This window comes from Hipposideros armiger, unplaced genomic scaffold, assembly GCF_001890085.2.
Source record: "Hipposideros armiger isolate ML-2016 unplaced genomic scaffold, ASM189008v1 scaffold_75, whole genome shotgun sequence".
Classification (NCBI taxonomy): domain Eukaryota; kingdom Metazoa; phylum Chordata; class Mammalia; order Chiroptera; family Hipposideridae; genus Hipposideros; species Hipposideros armiger.
Window position 1 is genome coordinate 2,154,717 of NW_017731425.1, and position 20,690 is coordinate 2,175,406.

A 20,690-nucleotide genomic window follows, 5' to 3' on the forward strand; every position below is an offset into this window, starting at 1 on the left:
CCACCACCACCCCGACTTGGGACACAGCAGCCTGCCAGGCATGCGGTGAGTAACGGATAACTGTCAGCTCTTCTGACTGTGGGACATCTAGATTTCAGTTTTAGAACAAGCTACATTGCAGTGACCACTTGGTACCTAGATCATCTCTGATCATTTCCTTGGATGCAGGCGCCCCTAGCACGGAGCTTATTACCTAGTACTGTTACTGGGGGCACATCTGTCAGCCACCGCTAGCAAATACTCAGTGCACCTTCTTGTAAGAGGAGGGACTCTGTTGTGAGGTGGGAACCCTGGTCTGGCAGAGAGAAAGTGCTCAGCAAATGTCTGGCTGATGAATGAATGAGTGAAAAGCAAATTGTGAAACTCTAGGGTTGTGCATGCGTGAGTGGGGAGCAGGCTCCTTTGACTTAGGAGTATTTTGGGATATGGGGCACTTTGTACCTGTGGCCATCACATATTGTAAAGTGATTTAGTTTTTTTCCTGTGTTCCACTGTTAGCATGTGTTCATTAGCTATTGCTGTAACAAATTACCCCAACACCTAGAGACTTAACCCAACAAACATTGTCTCATACAGCTTCTGAGGGCCGGAATTTGGGAGTGGCTTAGCTGGATTGTTCTGGCTCAGAACCTCCCACAAGGTTGCAGTCAAGCTGTCAGCTGGGGCTGCACCCATCTGAAGGCTTGACTGGGGCTGGAGGGCCCACTTCCAAGCTCATGCATGTACCTGTTTGCAGGAGGTTTCATCTCCTTGCCACATGGGCCTCTCCACAAGGCTGCTCACAGTATGGCAGCTGGCTTCCCCTGGAGCAAGTGATTAGAGAAAGGGAGACACCAGGATGGAAGCCACTTGATCTTGGAAGCAACATACTGTCACCTCCACTCTATTCTCTTAGTCACACAGATCAACCCTGATACAGCTTGGAAGGGAACAACACCAGGAGATGGGATCATTGGGGGCCACAGAGGCTGGCTGCCACATCCACAAATGAGTACTGAGCCCATTGGCATGTCAGGCACTGTGCTTAGCACCTCACGTGCGTGATTTAGTCCTCATAGGAATCTTATGAAGTAGTAGTATTACCCTCACCTTCCACTGAGACTCAGAAATTAAGTAGTTTGCTGAGAGTTCCACAGCCTGAAAGTGGCAAGGATGGAATTCAGACCTAGGTTGAATGAATCGAGTAGGGATTGGCTTGGGTGGTCTGTGTGACTTTGGGCTAGCTCTCGCCCTCTCTGTTCTTCAGTCCATCATCTTCTACTTTAGACCAGTATTTCTCCCAGTGTAGTCTGTGGACTCTGCATCAGAGCCTCCCTAGATCCTGACCCTCTCCCAGACCTGCCAAGCTAGAAATCGCTATAGATGGGACCCCCCCACACTGCCTTATACTGCCAGGAGTAAATTGATGCGTCTCACCCCAAGGGGTGGGACATATGAACGAGGTCTGGATGAGAAAGCTGTGTGGTTGCTACAAAACACTGGAGCATCTGAGGGAGAACCCTGACATACTGGGGCTTCTATCGGGGAAAACATCTGAATCTTCTTGGCACTTCTGTTGGAGCTGGGTCCTGAGCCAGCAGTCTGCAGGCCACCCCACAGGGCACATTTGATGCCATCGACTCCAGACGGCCTGCCTATATGGCATTGGGACATTGCCATGCTCCTAGTAGGTGTGCAATAAAGCCGTTCTCTGACTGTGCGGCTTGCTGTTTACCTGGGGTCTGGCGTTGCCATAATTAGAAGAAATGACAGGTGAGCTCGAGGGCAGCATGTGGTGAGCTCAAGTCCCAGATAATGACAGTGTGCATCCCAGCCCCTGGCCACAGCCAAGCTGTTGGCTTATTTTAGCCTTGTGCCAAAGCTAGCTTTGTACCTGAGATGCACACAACGAAAGGAACCAAGAATATCAAGGAAGTCCAAATGTCTGCCTGTCGACAGCCTCGCAGTGGAGCAGTGGGGTGGGGAGGGAAAGGGTTCTGGGGTCAGCCATGTCCCAGTGTGAATGCTGGCTCAATGCTGGCTCTGGGATGCTTTGGCTGCAAGGCCTTAGCACGTGGCTTCACGGCGTCATGGTAAGAGCTCTACAAGAGGGAGCGTGGGAGTCCTCAGCGCCGTTGGCCCACCAGCAGCACTCAGGCTGATGAGAAATTACCATTATCAGTGTCTCTCTTAGCCCTGGCTATGTCCTCATCTGTGAAGTGGACACCTTTATATCTGGTCTCTGTGCAGATTAAATAAGAGAATGAAAGCCAGGTGCCTAGCACACAGGAATCAAATCTGAAGCTATCTTCCCTCACCCCATTTTCTTTTATTATTTCTTCTACCCCAAAGTGTCTCAACTAGTTGGTAATCTTGACCTTGAGCCCAGAGAACTGAAGTCAGGTACCATGGGGTAGCCAGGTGTGCGTTAAGTCAGCAGAGCCGGGCTCTCTGGAGGCAGAGGTCCTGCGGGGAGGGTGCTGGTGGCAGTGAGAGACCTGCCTTTGGGGCTTCTGTGTCTCTTCTCTACCCGTCGTCATCGTCCCCAGATTCAGGCTTGAGAAGAGGGCCTGGCAGACGTTGTCCGTGGGCAGAGGGCAGGAGGCCTTGGGTTCTGCAGTCCCATTCCACAAGCAGTTGTGTATGCGAAGCCCTGTTCTGGGTGCTGGGGTGCAGCAGTTGGACAGATAGACAGAACTCTCGTGGAGCCTGGATTCTAGTGGGGAGGCAGGCACATGTGACAGTAAGTCAGCATGTGAGAAGGTAAGACAACCGTGGAAAACGGCAGGTTGTAAGGGGTTGGGAGCGCCTGCAGTTACCACTTTGGCTGCAGTTGTAAATCAGGTGGTCAGATCAATGGAGAGAGGGTGTGCAGGAGTGAGCCTCCTGGACAATAATAGTAACAACTGTAACAGCCTCCATTTGAGCGCTCCCTATATTCTGGGCATCTTAATATACTACTGCTACCTCGGTAAACCCACAGCAGCATTGAGATTCCTGTTTTATAGCTAAGGGCAGACTCAGGGAGATGAAATAACTTTCCAGAGGTCACCCAGCTGTTCAGTGGCAGAGCTGGGATTTTAACCCAGATCTGTGTGACCCCCAGAGGGTTGTCTCACTATCCTCGCCCACTGCCCCTTGGCCCCAAGGAGTTGCCCTGTCACCTGGCGAAGCTCCAGCAGATGCTTTTGCAACCATGGACCTGGTCCCTGGGACTGGGTGGGTGGCACCGCCTGTATCCTGGACAGGACCTTGCTCACACTCTACCGAGTGCTCCAGCCTCAACGGATGATGATAAATCACAGCAGAGAGGGCCTGCTTAGTCAGCAGCCCATGCTGGTATCTGGGCATCACCAGAGATGTCCAGCTGTCCCCACCCCCCTTCCCTGACCTCCAACTGAGGGCTGCCAAGTGCAGTGCAGCGGGGCAGGTTGTGCCTTGTGCAAGGACGCCTGGCAGAGGGGTGAGTCAAAGCGAAATGTGCGCTGCTTGCCAAGTTGTATGTCTGGCGGGCGCTGTCTCTGTCCAGAGGGTTCTGTGCCTTGTCCTAATGTGTGCCAAGGCACTGGGGCCAGAGGCAGGCAGGTGGGGCAGGAGGCCCAGAAGTTCACATGTGGGTGATGCCTGGGTGAGGTCACCTTGCTGATGGCCAACTCCTGCCCAGGAAGGAGCCTCTGCCTCTATGGGGAAGGCATGAGGTAGGCGGGAAGCGCTGGTCTCCTGGATCGAGTGTGCTCCCCGGACAGTGGAGGGCTCTGCAGAGCTGCTGTGCAGGGCAGGGGTCTGGACCCACCTCTGCCTTATGCTATGTACTTCAGAAGCTTACTTCCCCTCTTCCTGGTCTTACTTTCCTTATCTGTCATATGGACCCGCTGACCCCCAAAGGTCACTTAAGCAGTGGCATCCTGCTCCTTGTTCTGAGCCTGTGTTTTCTGAAATACGGGCTTTTCAAAAGCCAATAACAGTGATGGTGATGATAGCCAATGTTTCTTGAGGGCCTCCTATCGGCCAGGCTCTGGTCACATGAAGTGCGTGTGGATGATCTGATTCTCACTGCAACCCCTGAGGTAGGCACTGACATTATCCTAGTTTTCATACAAAGAAACTGGGGCCAGAGCTAATTTCCCAAGATCTCAGAGTTGGAAAGCAATAGCACCTGGATTTAAACCCACAGGGTCAGGAAAGGCCCTTAGAGATCACCTGGTCCAGCTGCCTGCCTGCCGCTTCACACATGGGTAAACTGAGGCCCACAGAGGGCAAATGATGGAGCCACAGCCTTACTTGGCAGAGTTGGGACTAGAATGTGGGGTCTCTTGACCCATCTTGGATGGCTGAGCACTTCTGTGCCAGTTGGGGGGTGGCCAGGGTGGGCACAGGAAGGCATGGGTTGGTGGCCCTCAGCTGAGGCGGGTTGGACCCTCGTGGTGTGTGCATGTGCAAGAGGGGAAAACATAAACACACACACACACACACACACACACACACACACCTGTGCACAGCACAGCCCCAAGGGGCTTATCACTTGGGTCAGAGTGTTGCTGGGCGGGTCTTGATTTCCCGGTGGGTTGATGGGAGGCTTTCTCAGCCGACCCGAGCCCCAGGTACCATGAGACCGATTCTGCCCTTCCTAGATATGTGACCTGGAGCACCTCACATCATCTCTCTGGGCCTCAGTTTCCTCATTTGTAAATAGTATTATAATATATACCTCTTGGGGCTCGAAGGGGCCACATGGTCCCAGGGGTGTAGTAAGCAGTGCATAAAGGAAAGCTGTCATCAGTACGATTTGTTGGGAGGAGATCTATAGGTGATTTTGAGGGGCTCTAAGGCCATCCTGCCTGGATTCTAAGCCCAGCTCAGCTGCTCTCTGGCAATGTGACCTTGGCTAAGTCACTTCACTTCTTGGAGCCTGAGTGCCCTCATCTGAAAAGGTGTAATAGGTTCTACTTCACAGGTTATCCTGAGAATTAAATGAGATGATGCATTATAAAGCTTTTAACCTAGTGCCAGTACATAGTAGGTGCACAATAAGTCAAGTAATGGGTAGCATTTATTGAGCACTTGCTCAGTGCCAGACATTATTAGTGTTATTTATATTGCTATTATTCTTTTATTAATAATTCATGTGGATTAGCAAACTTCTGTGTACTGCTGCCCAAATAATCAGGCCACCAGTCAGACCCACTGGCTCGCATTCCTACAGTGAAGGTAGAGGCCTAAAGAGGGTAAATGACTTACCTAAAGTGACACAGCTGGCAGCTCAGTGCCCTGCGTGGTTTTGTCCAGCTGAGTCTGCTGCAGAGCCACTGTTTCATCTCAGCCTCCCAGAAAGATGCCCCTCCTTTGCCCCTCCCCCTCCCCATTACTCTCCAGAGTCAGCAGCTCCTCAGCGCTTCAAGCATCGTGAATGGCTTGGTTAAGCCCTCAACCGTTAAACGTTCATCTCTTACAATTTCAGTCCAATTCCTATAAGTTTATTGGCAAGACAGGGTGTATTAGAGCTGCCAAATTTAATATATCAAATCCGTGTGTCTGGGATGTGGTTTCTCAGCATTAATGGGAGAAAAGAGAGGTTTTATATGTTTTCAGTTTGAATGACTGTCTGTTCCTAATCCCATTATAGCCCTCGACTTAATGGCTGCTGTCCCCATCTGCCGCAGGAGCGGCTTTCTCCATCAGCCTGCATGGCTGCCTGATTGTCCGGGAGGCTTGTTTGTCTCTGTGTCAGTTCCTAATCTCTTCTTTCCAAGATACCTTCCCCACATCCGTCTGCCTGTGGGTCTGGTCGCAGGTTTATCTTTATTTTCCAGATCCTAGGAGTCTGGAGCTTTTGCCGCTAGCCTGGGATGCTACCTCATGACCTTGGGGAAGTCACTTGTCTTTGTCCTCTGGGTCTCAGGAACCTGCTCTGTGAAATGAAGGGTCAGAGTGTAGGACTTGAAGGGTGAGGTGCTCGGCTGGGCTCAGCCTTTGCTGAGATCCTACTTGATGGCCCCTAGCAGGCCCAGTCCTCCCCTGGTCTTGTGGCACTAAACTGGAAGACGCAAGCATTGGCCATGAGAGTCGTAGAATCACCACCTACCTTGGGCTACAGATCTTCAGAGTCAGGAGTGGCAGCTGCTGTCAAATTGGGTGAAAGGTCATAATGGTCTTAAGACCCTGAAACATTCTCATTTCCCTGTGATTGGCTGGTGATCTGCCACCTGAGAGTTTAGCTAATCTCCTTGGGAAGCTGTTTGCATTTCTACCTGAGTCTCTGGCTTCTCTAAGCATTGAGCTAATTATGGAAACAAGGATGCTCAGCAGCCGGATTTCAGGGGACCTGCATTTACCTTCTGCTTATCAGCTGTGTGACCTTGGGCAAGTCACTTCCTCTCTCTCAACCTCAGTCATCCCATTAGAAAAATGGGGATTGATTGATTTATTCAACAAATGTTTGGTTGCCTGCTATGTACCATGCACCACTTTGGGTGCTAGAGCTTCAGCAATAAACAAAAATATCCCAGCCTATGCGGATTTATGTTTCTGTTGGGGGGAAAAGATAGTAAACGTAACAAATAAGTTACTTCTTCCAAAGGTGATAAAAATGAAGCAGGGAATGGGGAAAGCTAAGTGGATGATGGAGGATTCTGCAATTTAAAATAAAGAGGTTATGGTAGGTTACTGAGAAAGTAGTTATTTGAGCAAAGATCAAAGGAGTCAAGTGAGCAAGTAAGGCATGTATTGGGAAGAGCATCCAGATAGAGGGAACAGCAGGGACATGCCGGGAGTTGGGCATGTGCCTGGTGTGTGCGAGGAGCAGAAAGGGGGCCTGTGTGGCCAGCGTGGAGAGAACGGAAGAGGAGGGAGTCAGAGGTGTGGTGGCGGGCGGCGGCTAGCCAGAGGGTGTAAGGTGGTGGTTCTCCAGCTTGGCTGCATATGAAAATTTCCTGGGGATTTTTCAAAAATACTGATGCCTGGGCCTCACGCACTGGGGTTCCACTAACTGTCCTAGAGTGGAGGCTGGGCATCAACATTGTTAAAAGATCCTTCTGGAGCGAGGCCTGTTAGGCCATAATCATGAGCCAGTGTAGTTCCTCACGGGTTGTCGTGAGCTTCAAATGAGGTGAACCTTCCTCACACAGCACAGGCCTGGCCCTCTGGGACTGCTCAGTTGGGGTGGTGTGCCGTGGGGGGGTGTTTCCTCCACGCTCAACCTGAGTGTTTTGTGGCTTCCCAGGCATCAGTGGCACCTGGTGCAGGCGACCATGGGGAAGCGTTACTTCTGCGACTACTGTGACCGCTCCTTCCAGGACAACCTCCACAACCGCAAGAAGCACCTAAATGGGCTGCAGCACCTCAAGGCCAAGAAGTCCTGGTACGACATGTTCCGAGGTGAGTGCTCGCCAGCTGGGCCCCCAGGCTGATGGGGAGCCCCGCTCTCCGATCTTTCTTATCATCATACAAGAAAGCACCAGGGGCCAGCGACACTTCTGGTTGCTCTGGGCTCTTTCAGGAGCAAAAGAGAGGAAGCCTCGCCCCTAGGGCAGATGGGCCTTCAGAAGGTTAGGCTGAAACCTGAGCTCCTTTCCCCGGCAACCTTGACCGAGGGCTCCATTCTCAGACCCCTTGCCAGGCTCTGGGGATACGGTGGCCAGGAAGAAGGCCTCTCCAAGGAGGTGATGTTTGAGCCAACAGCTGAAAGATAGGTAAAGCCAGCCACACCATTCTGGGCAGACAGCATGTGAAGAAGGCAGCCATGGGCAAGGCACCAGGTGCTCTCAGAGCAGAAGGGAGAGGGTGTAGCTGGACACGACAGGAGAGGAGAATGGGAGGGGTGAAGCTGGTGACAGGGCAGGGGCCAGCTCGTGCAGGCCTGCCTGTGGTGGCCACAGTAAGGGTGACGGATTGTCCCCAGGGCAGAGAGCAGCCTTTGAAGGGCTTTAGGCAGTGGCCAACATGACTAGAGCTACATTTGACAGTGATGACTGACTGCCGTGCGAGCCGTGGAGTGCAGTGAATGGCTGTTGAATGACTGGATGGATGGATGGCCGAAAAACTGAACTTCCTGAAAGGCTTCTCATTGAAGGTGCGACTGGGGCAAATGAGCTAAGGCCGTAAGCATTTAGCACAGCGCCTGGCACTCCGAGGCACTCACTACAGCGGAGCTGCTCAGCACTGCTGTAATTAGACACACACACTGAGCAGTAGTGAGGGATGCTAGAAGGTAGCCAGCTAGGAGCCAGATCAAATGGAGAGGGGGCTTGGCCGTGGGGTGAGGGTGGACCAGGAGCTCCTGGAATGAGCCAGGGCGGGGCCCAGGCTCTGTGAGTCGGGGAGCAGGATTCCAGGGCAGGGCCCAAAGCCTGGAAGGAAGGAGCTGAGTCCCAGCAGCTGAGAAGGAAGGAGAAGGGGAGACAGAGTTCCCTGGTCTGTGACAGAATTCACAGGAAGGGAGTGAGCATTTATTGAGTGCCTGCCGCATGCCAGGTGCCTCCATGGTTTGTCATGTGCTTTTCTCAGTAATTCTCTAAGGCAGTGGATCTCAACCCTTTGAGTTAGGATCACCTGGAGACCTTGAAATAAAAAAACGCTGATCCCCTGACCTCATCCCCAGAGGCAAGTGTGGGGTGGGACCTAAGCATGGTATTTTCAAAGCTCTCCCAGACTCTCCCCATTTCAGACAAGGAAGCTGAGGCTCAGAGGCTTGGGTGAGGGAGGGTGGCCAGGCTGCTCAGCAGGCCAGGCGTGGCTGTGGTTGTAAGGGGCTGGGAGTGGGGGCAGTGGAATCTCTTAGGTGCCTTGAAGGCCTCTGACCCTGGTGTCAGGCAGAGGTGCCCTGTCCCCCAAATCCAGCGGTGGCTGTGATCCAGCATAGCACTGGCCCTCAGGCTCACCCTGGTGTTTGCTCTTAGCCCCAGACTGTTAGCCAAGAGGAGCCAGGCCCTCGGGGCCAGGGCTGATCAGCAGAAGCTGTTCTGTTACTTGTAGAAATGATGAAACAGGAGAGCCCCTTCTCAGGGCTCCTGCATTCCCAGTGTCTTCTCACATCTCCAGCCACATTCAGCCCTTAGAACAGCTCTGTGAGGGAACCTGGGCAGGCCAGGTGTCCCCACTTACAGGTGGTGACTGAAACCCAAAGCAGTGAATCGCCCCACTCTGGGTCCCTAGGCTGGCAAACGAGCTCTTTCCACTTCCCCGAGGGCTCCCCAGGGCCCCAGCTTACCCATCAGCTGCACAGCACAGACTTTGGTGGGGCGTATGGTACCTCAGCCTGAGCTAGGACTCAACACTTGCTCCGCTCCCAGCTTCATGGCCTTGGACGAGTCTCCTAACCCTCAGAGGGGCTGACCATCCCTCTGCCATGGTCAGGACAAGTACGGGCCCTGGAGCTAGGCTGCCTGGTTGTCAGTCCCAAGGCGTTACTCACAGCGTGGCCCTCATTTCATGGTGTGTAAAACAGCCATAACGGCAGTCCCCACCGCCCATGACTATGATAGGGGCTCAGTAATCTCAGGATAACAGTATGGCATATAAGTCTTCACTAAGTGGGAATGATACCTATGGGTCCACAAAAGGATTGGCCTCAGGCTCTATATCTCATGGGCTCATTCATTCAGCCGATGCTTGGTAAGCACTTAGCGTGTCCTCGGCTTCCAGATAGGCTCTGAAGACTTATAGGTGAATAAAAAGGGCCTCTCCTAAGTGCCCTCACATCTAGTTAGAGCAGTGTGTTCTGCTCTAGAACCCCTGTCCTGCCCAGGCCTTCATGCCCTGCGAGCTTGGGCCACGCTGGCCACTGCAGGGACAGTACCCTCTGCAGACATGCCCTTCCTGCTGTCCTCCCCACCCTAGCCTGCTCCTCCCATCTCAACTCAGGCAGAGTCCTCCAGGATGCCCTCCCCACACCCTGGGCTAGGTCCGGTCATTTGGCCTCATGCTAGCTGTTTACCCCATTTATATCCGCGTGGATTAGTGTGACTGTTGGACTGGAAGGAAGTACCAGGTCTGACTTGTTTTCCACTAAATCCTCATCCTGGCATAGTGCCTGGCACCCAGGATGTGCTCAGTAAATGTTTGTTAGATGAATGTCTAAATGAATGAGCAAACAGACACAGGGCACCAGGGCAGCTGTTAATTCTGGGAGATGAAGCGAGAAGGACCAACGGGGTCAGATCACAAGGAGCCTTGAACGCCAGACGGAGGAGCACAGGGCTTCTTTGTGCCAGGCCTGGGCCAGGGGTCCTCAAGCCTGGGTGCACTTCAGAGTCCCTGAGGAGCTTTTAACAAGTTTCATGCTCTGCCCCTCAGATGAATTACAGCATAACCTAAGAAGGATGGGCTTGGGCGTCTGAGTACTTTAAAAGCTTCCCGGTGATTCTGCCTTGTATCTGGGGTTGAGAACCACCGGCCAGAGGCTGGGCAGTCTGGAACTCTTCTCCCACACTGAGTCACCCAGCCAGGGCCCCGTGTGTAGGACTCAGGCTCAGCCCCCCTGCCAGCCTCAGCTGTCCTACCCCCAAGGGAGTTCTGGGCAATGTCTACATGCACTCCACCAGCTCCACCTCCCCTGGGAAGATCTGTGACACCAGCCGGCTGGGCTGAATCTGACAAGCCCAGTGCTGACAGATGCGCCCCTCCCCACCCTGCTGGCCCCACCCACACTCCACCAGGCCACCCCTGGAGTGAGTCCTCTCCTCTGATCACCAACTCCTGACCCCAGCAGCCCATCCCTACCCCATCCACCAGCTGCCCTGGGGAAGGCACGAGCCCCCACTGGAGTTGGTCACTTAGCCACCAGGAAGTCAGCAGCCGCACAGGAAAGGGCGGGGGCATTAGACTCACATACCAGGGTTCAAACCTGGCCACGTGCCATTTCCTGACCGTGTGCCCTTTCCCCTGGTCTGAACCTCAGTTTTCCCCTCTGCACGATGGGGATGTTAGCACTGTACAGTGGGTTTGAGGAGGCATCAAAAGCAGAACTGATACCATTTCTTGAGCACCCACTACAGAGGGTCTCAGACCTGATTTCACATTAGCATCACCTGGGAACATGATGTTGAGGTCACTCGCAACCCCACTTTCCCCCCCACTTTCCCGGCTATTCTAATGTGCCAATCAGGTATAGGAACCGCTGGCCGCCTCTACCGGTTGCTCTCCATCCACTTTCTGTTTTCACAGCAGCCTGACCAGGTGAGAGTTTTCCTCCCATTTACACATGTGGAAACTGAGACTTAGAGAAATTAAACAGCTAACCTGTGGTCATGTGTACATGGACTCCGAAGCCCACAGTCTTTCCTGTACCCCAGTGGCCTCTAGAAAAGGCAGTAGATGAATGGGGAAAGTGCCCAGCCTGGGCCTGGCCTCTCCTTCCTCCAGGGTGACCTCAGGGCCTCTGAATCAGGCCCTGACTTCCTCACATGTCTCACTTACAGGTTTTGACTGATTAATTCATTGTCTACAAGAAACACACAAAACTTACACCATAAATATATGATGAGAATAAAGGTAGAAAAAATCGGAGGAAACCAGGGTTAAGGTTCGAATCCAGAAAGGTTGTTGCCTAGTCCTGCCGAGGCTGGTGACTGGTGTGGTGCTGAGAGCCCCCAGCTGGTGTAAGGAGGGGAATGGACAGCAGTGTTTTGTAACCTTGGCTGTGGAGGACTCTTGGGCCCTGGGGCTCACTGGTGAGCTTCCTGGGCACCAGGAATTTTTTTTACAGCTTTCTGTTTTGAAATAATTATAGATTTATAGGAAGTTACAAAGACAGTGCAGAGAAGTCTTAGGGTACCAGGATTATATAAACAAAACAAAGCAAAACAAAAACCTAGGTGATTCCATTGTACGAAGTTTGCCTCTGACCTAAAACCTGGTTCTTGCCTCTGGCTGGATCTGGGGAGGGTACGGGTGGGGTGGGAGGGTTGAGATCACTTGAGCTCGGATCCCTCTGCCCAGCATCCCTCTCTGCACTCGTCCCCTCTTATACTTCTTTATGGATGGAGAACTCTATTCTTTCCTGATCTCAGGAAGCACCTGTGTGCAGCTCAAATCTGAACTCAGCCCCCCTTTCCTCTCACAGATGCAGCTGCCATCTTGATAGATGAACAGAACAAGCGGCCCTGCAGGAAGTTTCTCCTGACAGGTAAAGTGTTCTCCTCAGTTCAGCACCCCGCAGCCCCCCACCAGGGACCAGCATGCCCAGTCCAGCCTGCTTGGACCTCTCCAGAGCCTCTCCCTGACCTTGGCCACCATCCTGAACCCGCTTTCTGGCTTTGGCGCTTCAGCCTACTGATCAGTTGGGGCCTTCCTGGGGTTGTGCCTTAGGACCTCCAGGGGCTGGTCCTCAGCATTTCAGACATAGAATGTAATTTTATCGACTCACCCAGAACAAGCAAGCTCTGGGAGGTTGCGAGTAAATCCAAAACACAGTGCTGGATGTAATAGACTGGCTGATTAAGTTAGCCTGGGAGCCTGACCTCCGCTGCACGCTCCCTCCCAGCAGGCAGAGCTGGAGACAAAAACAGGTCTGATGATGCCAAGAAAACTCAGAGTTAGAACCAGGGATGCTAGATGTTGATTCGACTGCTCAATACCCAACTAATAAAGATGCATATAGTTCAGAGGGATAAAATCTCAGTAAGTGAAGAAACCAAAGGCAGATGAAAATAAGGGGAGGAAAAATAAGACAAAATCAGGAGAATTAGTCCCCTCCATGCGTGCCTTGAGGTCCTGTGTACTTTCTAAGGGTTTGGTCCTAAGCTTCCTAGCAGCAAAGGCAAGAATAAAAACTATGATAATTAGTGTGTCAGGGGAGAGATGCTAATACTATTGTCAGCCTAAGGAGGCTGAGTGAATGGTTGTGTTCCCTCAGGAGATGGTGCTGCCCCTAGAACGGGCACCAGGCCTGCAGATCAGGGGTTCCTCCAAGGACCTCGCCTTGATGGGAACACGCCACTGGTGGGTTACACTGGCTTAGAACACCTTTAGTCCCCTGTTATTTTGAGACACATTTTGGTCTCCTCGTTTGAGATTCAGAAAGTCACCCTGGACTTTGGTACCCCCTTTAATGGTACAGAACTGCCAATAAAGCCTTTCTGAGGAGCAGTGTAAGCCGGAGTGAGTAGTGAGCAGACGAGCCACCAGGCAGAGAGCACGGCACGTGCAATGGCCTGGAGTGGAGAGAGGAAGCATGACCCTTTTGAAGACCCACATGTAGTTTGCTGATGCTGGGGAACAGGGGCTGGGGCCGAGAGTGGGGGCTGGTGACAAGAGTCAAGCCTGCAGAGGCTGTGCAACCCTGTCACGAAAGGCTTCAGTGGGATTCAATCCCCAGCCAGGGAAGGGTTGTGAGCAGGGCATGATGGACCAGACAGCTTGCTCTGGCTGCTTGTGTGGGCAGGCAGAGAGTCAAGTTTTTCTCCAGGGGTGGGGTTGCTACTCTAGTCCCTAAAGCTCCGCCTCTAAAACTCCAGCGACCCCTCATCAGGGTGCCCCTTAGCCCACGGTGGGAGCCCTTCCAGACTGGCAAGTAACTCTGTCTTCCCCTTGCAGGCCAGTGTGACTTTGGCCCCAACTGCAGATTTTCCCACATGTCAGAGCGAGACCTGCAGGAGCTGAGTATCCAGGTGGAGGGTGCGTTTTGGCAGGGACCCTGGGCTGGGGTGGGGGTGGGGGTGGGACTGTCGGGAGTGTGTGCAGGATCTGAGGCTGGGGAAACTGCACTGTGCCTCCTCACCTCCTTGTCTCTTTTTTTTTTTTTTTTAGCTGAGCCATCCTGCCACCTGTTGGCAGCTCAGCTTGGGCTGGGAATCGAACCACTGTTGCTCAGAGCCAAACTCTTGAGCGAGCTCTTAACCAACTGAGCCACTCGGCTGGCCCCCTCCTTGTCTCTTATGGCCGCTATGTGGGATAGGCTGAGGGCTGGCTGCCCAGGGTGATGGGGTGGGTGTCAGAAACTGCCTTCAAACCGCCCCAGGCATTAGTAGAGAAGGAGCAGGGGAGCTCCCATCTGAGTCCCCTGCTGCGTTTAAAGTGACATGCATGGCTTCCTACCCAGGAATCCTGAGGGTGCACCTTAGCCCCACCTGGGCCCTGCTGCTGGCCTGGCATTCACTCACATTGCGCTCCCTCCCTCCCTCTGTCAGGCACCTGCTCTGCATCAGGCAGATCCCCTACTGTGCTCTGAAGACAAGGGTTTGAAGAGCACCTTGCCTGCCCTGGGGATTCCAGGGAAAAGCAAGTCTGGCTTCCCCAGGAACCTGGCATGTCTGCCTTTGGGAAATTCACTTCTTACTTCTCCAATTAGAGAACAAGGAAGTTCCCCCTTTTATCTGTCTTCTCATGCAGCCCCGCACTGAGCAGATGGAGAAACGGAGGCTAGCGCTCAGGCGGAAGAGCTTCACGTGAGCCCTGGCAGGTGGGAGGCCAGCGCCAGTCTCCTGGGGTGCTGGCTTCTCTCGCTCTTCCCTCTGTCCAGGTGATCGTGGGGCAGCCAGAGAGTGGGGCAGCCTGGCCTTCGCCCTCTCCTGAGGGGCCTCGCTACCCCCTGACCAATCAAACCCTGTGGGCGGTGTCTTGCCCTGGGGAGCTGAGATGGTGTGGCTGCAGCCCTGGCAAGACACAGGGTTTCCAGGAGCTTCCCCAGGGCAAGGCCCTGTGGGCCAGACCAGCAGCTCCTGGCTGTGGCAGCATCTCCAGCCCTTTACCGGTCTGGGCTCTCAGGGAACTGTTGGTTCATGGTGGGGACAGCATTGGCAGGTGGGCCTGGAGCTGTAGATGACACCTAGTGGAAGCAGGGATGGGAGAGTCCCGGAGGCTGGGAGCAGAGGCGTGCCCTCAGCTGGCAGCTCGGACAGTCCTGGCTCTGCCACATCCCTTGTGACCTTGCCTCACAGCTTACTCTCTTAGAGGCAGTGTTCTGACCTGTTGAACGTGACTGCTTTTGAAGATGAAGCGAGCTGATGCATGTGCAGTGCTAGCCCAGGGCCTGGCCCAGAGTAAGCATTGGTCCACGAACATGATTGTTTTCCTTGGGCCCCAGGCCACATCTCAAACCGTCCCCTTCCAAGACTTTGACCCCATCTCATACCTAGCTTGTTTGAGTTCCATCCGTTGCTCGGTTTTAGTTCAGTGAGCAAAGGTTTTTATAGGACCTTTTATGAGAAGTAAAATCAGGAAAGCTGAGGTTTCTTCCCCGGCCCAGGGTCAGAGACATGGCAAGTGGCAGACCCAGGATTCAAAGCCTGCTCTGCCCTGTTCTGTAGCCCACACAGCCTCCCTGCACCCCAGATTTGGACCCCTCCTGAGGACCAGGCTCTCTACCAGCATTATTCTGTGTCCAGCTCCAAAAAGATTGGGAGGCAGCCAGTGCTTTATTTGATGGGGAAGCAGTGAAGCCCAGAGGGGCAGGCCTCGTGGTGGGGACAGGCCAGAGGCTATGCTCCTGGCCTCCCAGCTTGCATCCTCCCAGGAAGGTGCCAGCTGTGTCGTGGGAGGGTGGGATTCAGGTGGGGATAAATGTGCCCCTCACTTGCCTCTGTCTCCCTATCCCCACAGAGGAGAGGCGGGCCAGGGAGTGGCCACTAGATATCCCGGAGCTCCCCGAGGGCCATCTGGAGGACTGGCTGGAGAAGAGGACCAAGCGACTGAGCTCAGCCCCAAGCAGCAGGTACAGGCCTCATGGGTCCCCTCCTCTCGTGCCCTCTGGGAGCAAGACCCCAGGCCGCCTGCCCTGACCGGAAACTGAACAGTCTCCATGAACTGCCCAGGCACCAGATAGGGACCCCTTCCTCTGCAGCAGAGCTCTCCAAGGGAGAGACCACGTGGGGGGCTTTTGGGTACCCAGGTGCTGGCCAGAGGCTGAGGGGCACGCGTTTGAAGGTTCCTATTCCCAGGCCTCATCCCTCTGCCTTAGTGACTCCTCCCTTGTTGGTGTCTGCACTGGCCAAAGGAGAGGCCCAGCCAACTTGACTCCACATCCCCAGTTCCATTACCAGGGGCAGGAGCCTGATTGTGACTATTTAGCCCCCAGTGTAGGAGTCATTGCTGTGTTCCCTTCTCAGGTGGGCAGAGTGATCTGACCCTGCTGAAAGGGAAGTGAGGCTCACAAGAGGGTGTGACTTGCCCGAGGGCATGTGGCTAGGAAGAGACAGCTGGCATGGCACAGCTTTGTGAAAACTGGCCTATTGTCATTGTCCTACTGCCTCTTTGAGGAGGGGACCCAGCACTCGGTGCTCAGAAGTGGACGAGGCACCCTTCACTTCTTGTATGGGGGGGCACCCTGGGTCAGGGGCCCTCCATGTGTGCTACGTGCTATCCTGGGTCCTCCACGTCAAGCCAGGGCTCCTGGGCTCTTCTACCAGGTATTGGAGGAGAGAGGGGCAGGGAAGGGGCTAAAGGATGCGCTCGTGAGCTGCCCACGACTGTGCACGTTGGCCCGCCCTGGGCCGCCTTGCTTCACACCCGATTATCTTTGTGGTGTGGCCTCATGGGACGGCGGCCTGGCCTGCGCCAAGGAGCCTGGGTGGACAGTTTGTGGAGTGGAGCCTCCCCTCGGGGTACCGCCAGCAGGGCAAGGCCAAGCTTCTTGCCTTCTCTGGGCCCCTTTTGTTTGTTAAGCTATTTTACAATTAACTGTCATTGATTTTTGACCTTGGTTTTAAATCTGTTCCCAGTTTTTGTCCCTCCCACCTTGAAAATATATATAGTACAGAAATGACTCAAATATTGGAGAGTGACATCCTTTCCTCCCGGTCCTGTCTATAGTGGTTGCGATTTTGGTCCTGTGGACACCCCCACCCCCACCCCCCTGGGGCCGGCCATCGTCATCCCGGGATCCATCTCAGGCACCTCATGCTTCTTCAGCCAGTGGGAGGCCACCGAGAGCGCTCTGGGGGTCTCAACACTCTGCCGCTCTGCCCGCCCTGCTGCTTGGACAGACCAGCCACCTGTGGGTCCCAGCCGTGCCCTGTCCACTCACCTCCCTGCTGTTTCTGGAATAGAGCCTGTAATGGGGGACCACCCTAGGCCTTATGGGACCTTAACCTTTCCCCATGCCCCTCTCCCTCTGGCCACTCAACTTGACCCCTTCCTGGGGACCTGCTTTCCTGGCAAACACGTGTTCTCTGTGCCCGCCCACTGTCCACCTGCCTCTTGAGGGCTCAGAGCCAAAATGAATTACTCTCTGGGAAGAGCAAGCCTGTCCAGCCCTGAGGAAAAGGGGTTATTAGAAGGGAAGTGAACGTTTAGTATGGCTTTGCCATTGCTTCGCTCGTCCTCAGCCCTTTGCCACAGGCTGGTCGCGTGAAAAATGACATCCGTATCCCGGGCCCGAGAGCTCTGGGCTCTGCTGCAGGGTGTCGGCAGGTGGATTTGATCCCCCGGCTGCCTCTCACTGTTGCCCGTCTCCTACCCTGAGGCAGCCCTTGTGGAAAGTCACTCTGCCCTTCCTTCATCCTCCTGGCTCTCCTCAGTGGCCACAGCAGCCCCTCCTGGTAGCCCCCCTTCCCTGTGCTCCTCCAGTTTGCCCACACAACAGCCCCAGCCAGCTTCTAAAACACACCCTGGGCCCTTGCTTAAACCCTCCCAGGCTTCCTCCATCTCAGGTGGAAATTCCTGCGGGGCTCACCTTCTCACCTCTCCCATCCGGCCTCTGTGTCACTCCCAATGGACCCTTGGCAGCTTCTTAGCTGCAGTGGGTGTTTCAGAGTTTGGGGCACTTTGTGCATGTTATTTTCTCAGCCTGCAGCTGCCTCCCCACTCTGCCTGACAAAGTCAGACTCATCCTTCAAGCTTAGCTAAGACATCTTCCCTTCCAGCCCCCTGGCCTCCCCTTCATGGCCTTGAGCTCTCATTGTTGTCATTTGGGCCTGGTGCCGGTCCAGGACGTATGCACTGCATGAGAGAGCCTTTGGGGGAGCAGGGTCCCCAGCCTGGATGTTAGTGCTGTGGGCCGCTTATGGGGGCCAGTCTTGTGGCCCCTCTTCCTCTCTGGGTGTCTGTTTCCTCATTTGGGAAGGGCATAGGTAGCTGCCTGGGGCCACCCAGACCCAAGGGCTCTAACCCCACAGGCTGAACAGAGCCCTCGAGGTGAGCCAGGCCACCACTCCTAAAAAAAGGGACATGGAGGCTTCGTGGGACCCCAGACTGGCGCGTTGTGCCGTCCTCTTTAGCAACCTGACCCTGAGGGATCTGCCAAGAGCAGCAGGTGGTGGGAGACAGAGGCTGGCCTCAGCCACGCAGACCAATCCCCCCAGTGAGGCCGGTGCTTGTCCCTGTCCTCTATTGTTGACTCTTTAGATTGTGACTTTATCCCTCTTAATCTCCCCCCTTTGGAGCCCTCTCTGGGCCAGCAGCCCAAGTGCATCCCTAAGACTTTCCTTCTGATCAGGACCATGAATGGCGAAATAAGACTGCTTGCCCCTGTCCTGGGTGGGGGCAAACAGGCCATGAGAGAAGCCACAGAGTCATGCCAAGTGTGCAACTCAGTGTCCCCATCGGTTCTGTATGGGACTAGAGCGGTGTGCTTCGAGGGCGTGTATGGGGCCCGGGAAACGTGGCAGTCAGTATCTGTGAGCACATATGTAGGTGCCCTTCTCCCAGCAAGAGAGAGGGCATGCAAGGGCTCTGGGTCCCAGTTGCCCAGGAATCTGCCCCATCTTCTAGAGTAAGGGTCTGAGGCTCATGGGAAGGGGCTCCCCAAGATCATATACTCTCTGTGGAGAATTGCAGTTACCCGAACACTGGGGAGCCCAGGCTTGGCTGACAGCTGGGCCTCTCCCTTCCAGCAACTGTGGAGCCTCCACAGTCCCACCCTTCTCTGCGGCTGGTGGAGTTTATGAAATCTCCCCAGCACCATCAATCACACTGGGAGCTGCTTTCTGTACTTTCCAGCAGGCAGCAAGCAGCTGAGCAGGGATTTCCCTGTCCTCTGGCAAAAGGCGGCCCCAGAGGCTGCGCCTGGGGCTGCTGAGTCCTCAGATAGGCTCTGTGTATCCATTCGGGCCCTGAGAGGGGCAGGCTGTGTAGGTGCAGTGAGGCAAACCCAAGGGGCTCCTGCCCCCGGCCCCAGCTCCACCTCAGAGGCCTGAGGCCTCTCTGAATCTCTCACAGAGGCCTGGCCACTGGGACCCTGATCCTGCCAGGAGTTGCCAGGGCCTCACCTTCACCGAAAGCTGGGCCTGGAGGTGGGGTGGGGTTGAGTGCAGCGGGAACTGAAGCAGGGTGGGGGCTGTGTGTGTCTGCAGCCCATGTGTAGATTGCATTCCAGCCCCTCATCTCCTGTCCCCAGATCATGTCACTTGGGCATGTGACAGACTCCATACATCTCATCTATAAAATGGGGTTTGTATGGCCTGAGTGGGGGTCGAGTCCTGAAGGAGTGGAATGTGGAGCAGTTGGTGGGGAGAGGCTGTCTGCACCTCAGCTCCATTAGGACAGGGCGGCCCCAGGCTGGGCTCCCAGGGTGGGCACTTCATATAGGCCCTGGGTTCCCTCCTGGGCTGATGGACCTTAAGGGGAAGGAAAGTGAGTAGCATGAGAAATGAGGCTTTAAAAAAAAAATGTAGACAATGTTGTTTTCTGGATTTCAAAGGCTTGCGTGCTTGTAAATCTTCTTGAAAAGTATAAAGAAGTAAAAAATCATCCATAATTGCACCACTCAGATAGAACCACTGTTAACATTTTGCTGTGTCTTCCAGGTTTTTTTTATGCATTTATATATGTTATATATCTTTAAACAAAAATAGTATCATGCTATATACATTATTTTATAAGCTGCTTTTTCTCCGTACTCACACGGTACATCATGACATTTTTCCTCATCAGTGCATATAAGTCTGTCTTAATTTTTACACAGGCTGCATAGCATTCCCTGCTGTGGACGTGCATATTATAGTTAATCAATCCCCCACAGGCGGACACTTAGGTTATTTCTATTTCTTGTAGCTCAATCTCTGCCCACAACCCCGCTACTTCCTTGGGCTCATTCCTAGAGGTGAGGTTGCTGGCTCAAAGGGTCTGCATGTTTTTGAGCTCTGCTCTCCAGAAAGGTTGCTGACCCTCCCTACAGCCAGGTGGCAGGGAGGGTGACTTGGAGGAGTGCCCCAGCCGGGGCCTGGGCTGGGCTTCACTCTAATTCTCTGCCCTTTTCCTTCTCTCTAGGGCCGAACCAATCAGAGCCACTGTCTTCCAGTACCCTGTGGGCTGGCCACCAATCCAGGAGCTGCCTCCATCTCTACGGGCACCTCCACCTGGAGGGTGGCCCCAGCAGCCCAGCGTCCAGTGGGGCTGAGCCTCTAGTCCCCACCTAACCGCCACCTGGTCAGCTCCCACTTCAGCCACAGTAAAGATAAGGGCTCGTACTGGGGGCGCTGAGGCCTCTTCCTGCCATGCCCCATGGAGCCTCTGCAACTATCAGCTCAGCCTGGCCTGGCCTTTCTAAGGCCCAGGAGTTGCCCCACCAGGTTTGCCCTGGTCCTGGCTCTGTGCCAGTCAGCTCCACCCTCCCTCCCTCATGGGACATCCTGAGAAGACCAGTGAGAACACTTTTTTTTGGATGTTTATAAAGAAAGTCTGTCGCTATGGTGGTATGGCTGCGTTTCCCCCTTTCTGGGCGCCCTCAGCTCTGTGCTCTGGTCACAGGACCGGCAGAACTGGAATGAGATGAGGTCTTCTCCAGGGTGATGGTGCTTGCAGCCCTTCTCCCTTGGGGATCAGCAGAGGGTGGTCATTGT

At 54.2% G+C, this 20,690-nt stretch overlaps 1 protein-coding gene across 1 annotated transcript in view; it reads left to right on the top strand.

Annotated features, from left to right (window-relative positions):
* Positions 1 to 20,546, top strand: part of ZMAT5 (zinc finger matrin-type 5) — a 25,574-nt gene extending 5,028 nt beyond the window's left edge. The window contains exons 2-6 of the mRNA XM_019643228.1: positions 7,199 to 7,353; positions 12,038 to 12,100; positions 13,510 to 13,590; positions 15,514 to 15,625; positions 20,119 to 20,546. Of these exons, the coding sequence (XP_019498773.1) occupies positions 7,227 to 7,353; positions 12,038 to 12,100; positions 13,510 to 13,590; positions 15,514 to 15,625; positions 20,119 to 20,248 (513 nt within the window). The 5' untranslated portion in view covers positions 7,199 to 7,226 and the 3' untranslated portion in view covers positions 20,249 to 20,546. The remainder of the gene's footprint in view (positions 1 to 7,198; positions 7,354 to 12,037; positions 12,101 to 13,509; positions 13,591 to 15,513; positions 15,626 to 20,118) is intronic.
* The last annotated feature ends 144 nt before the right edge of the window (positions 20,547 to 20,690 follow it).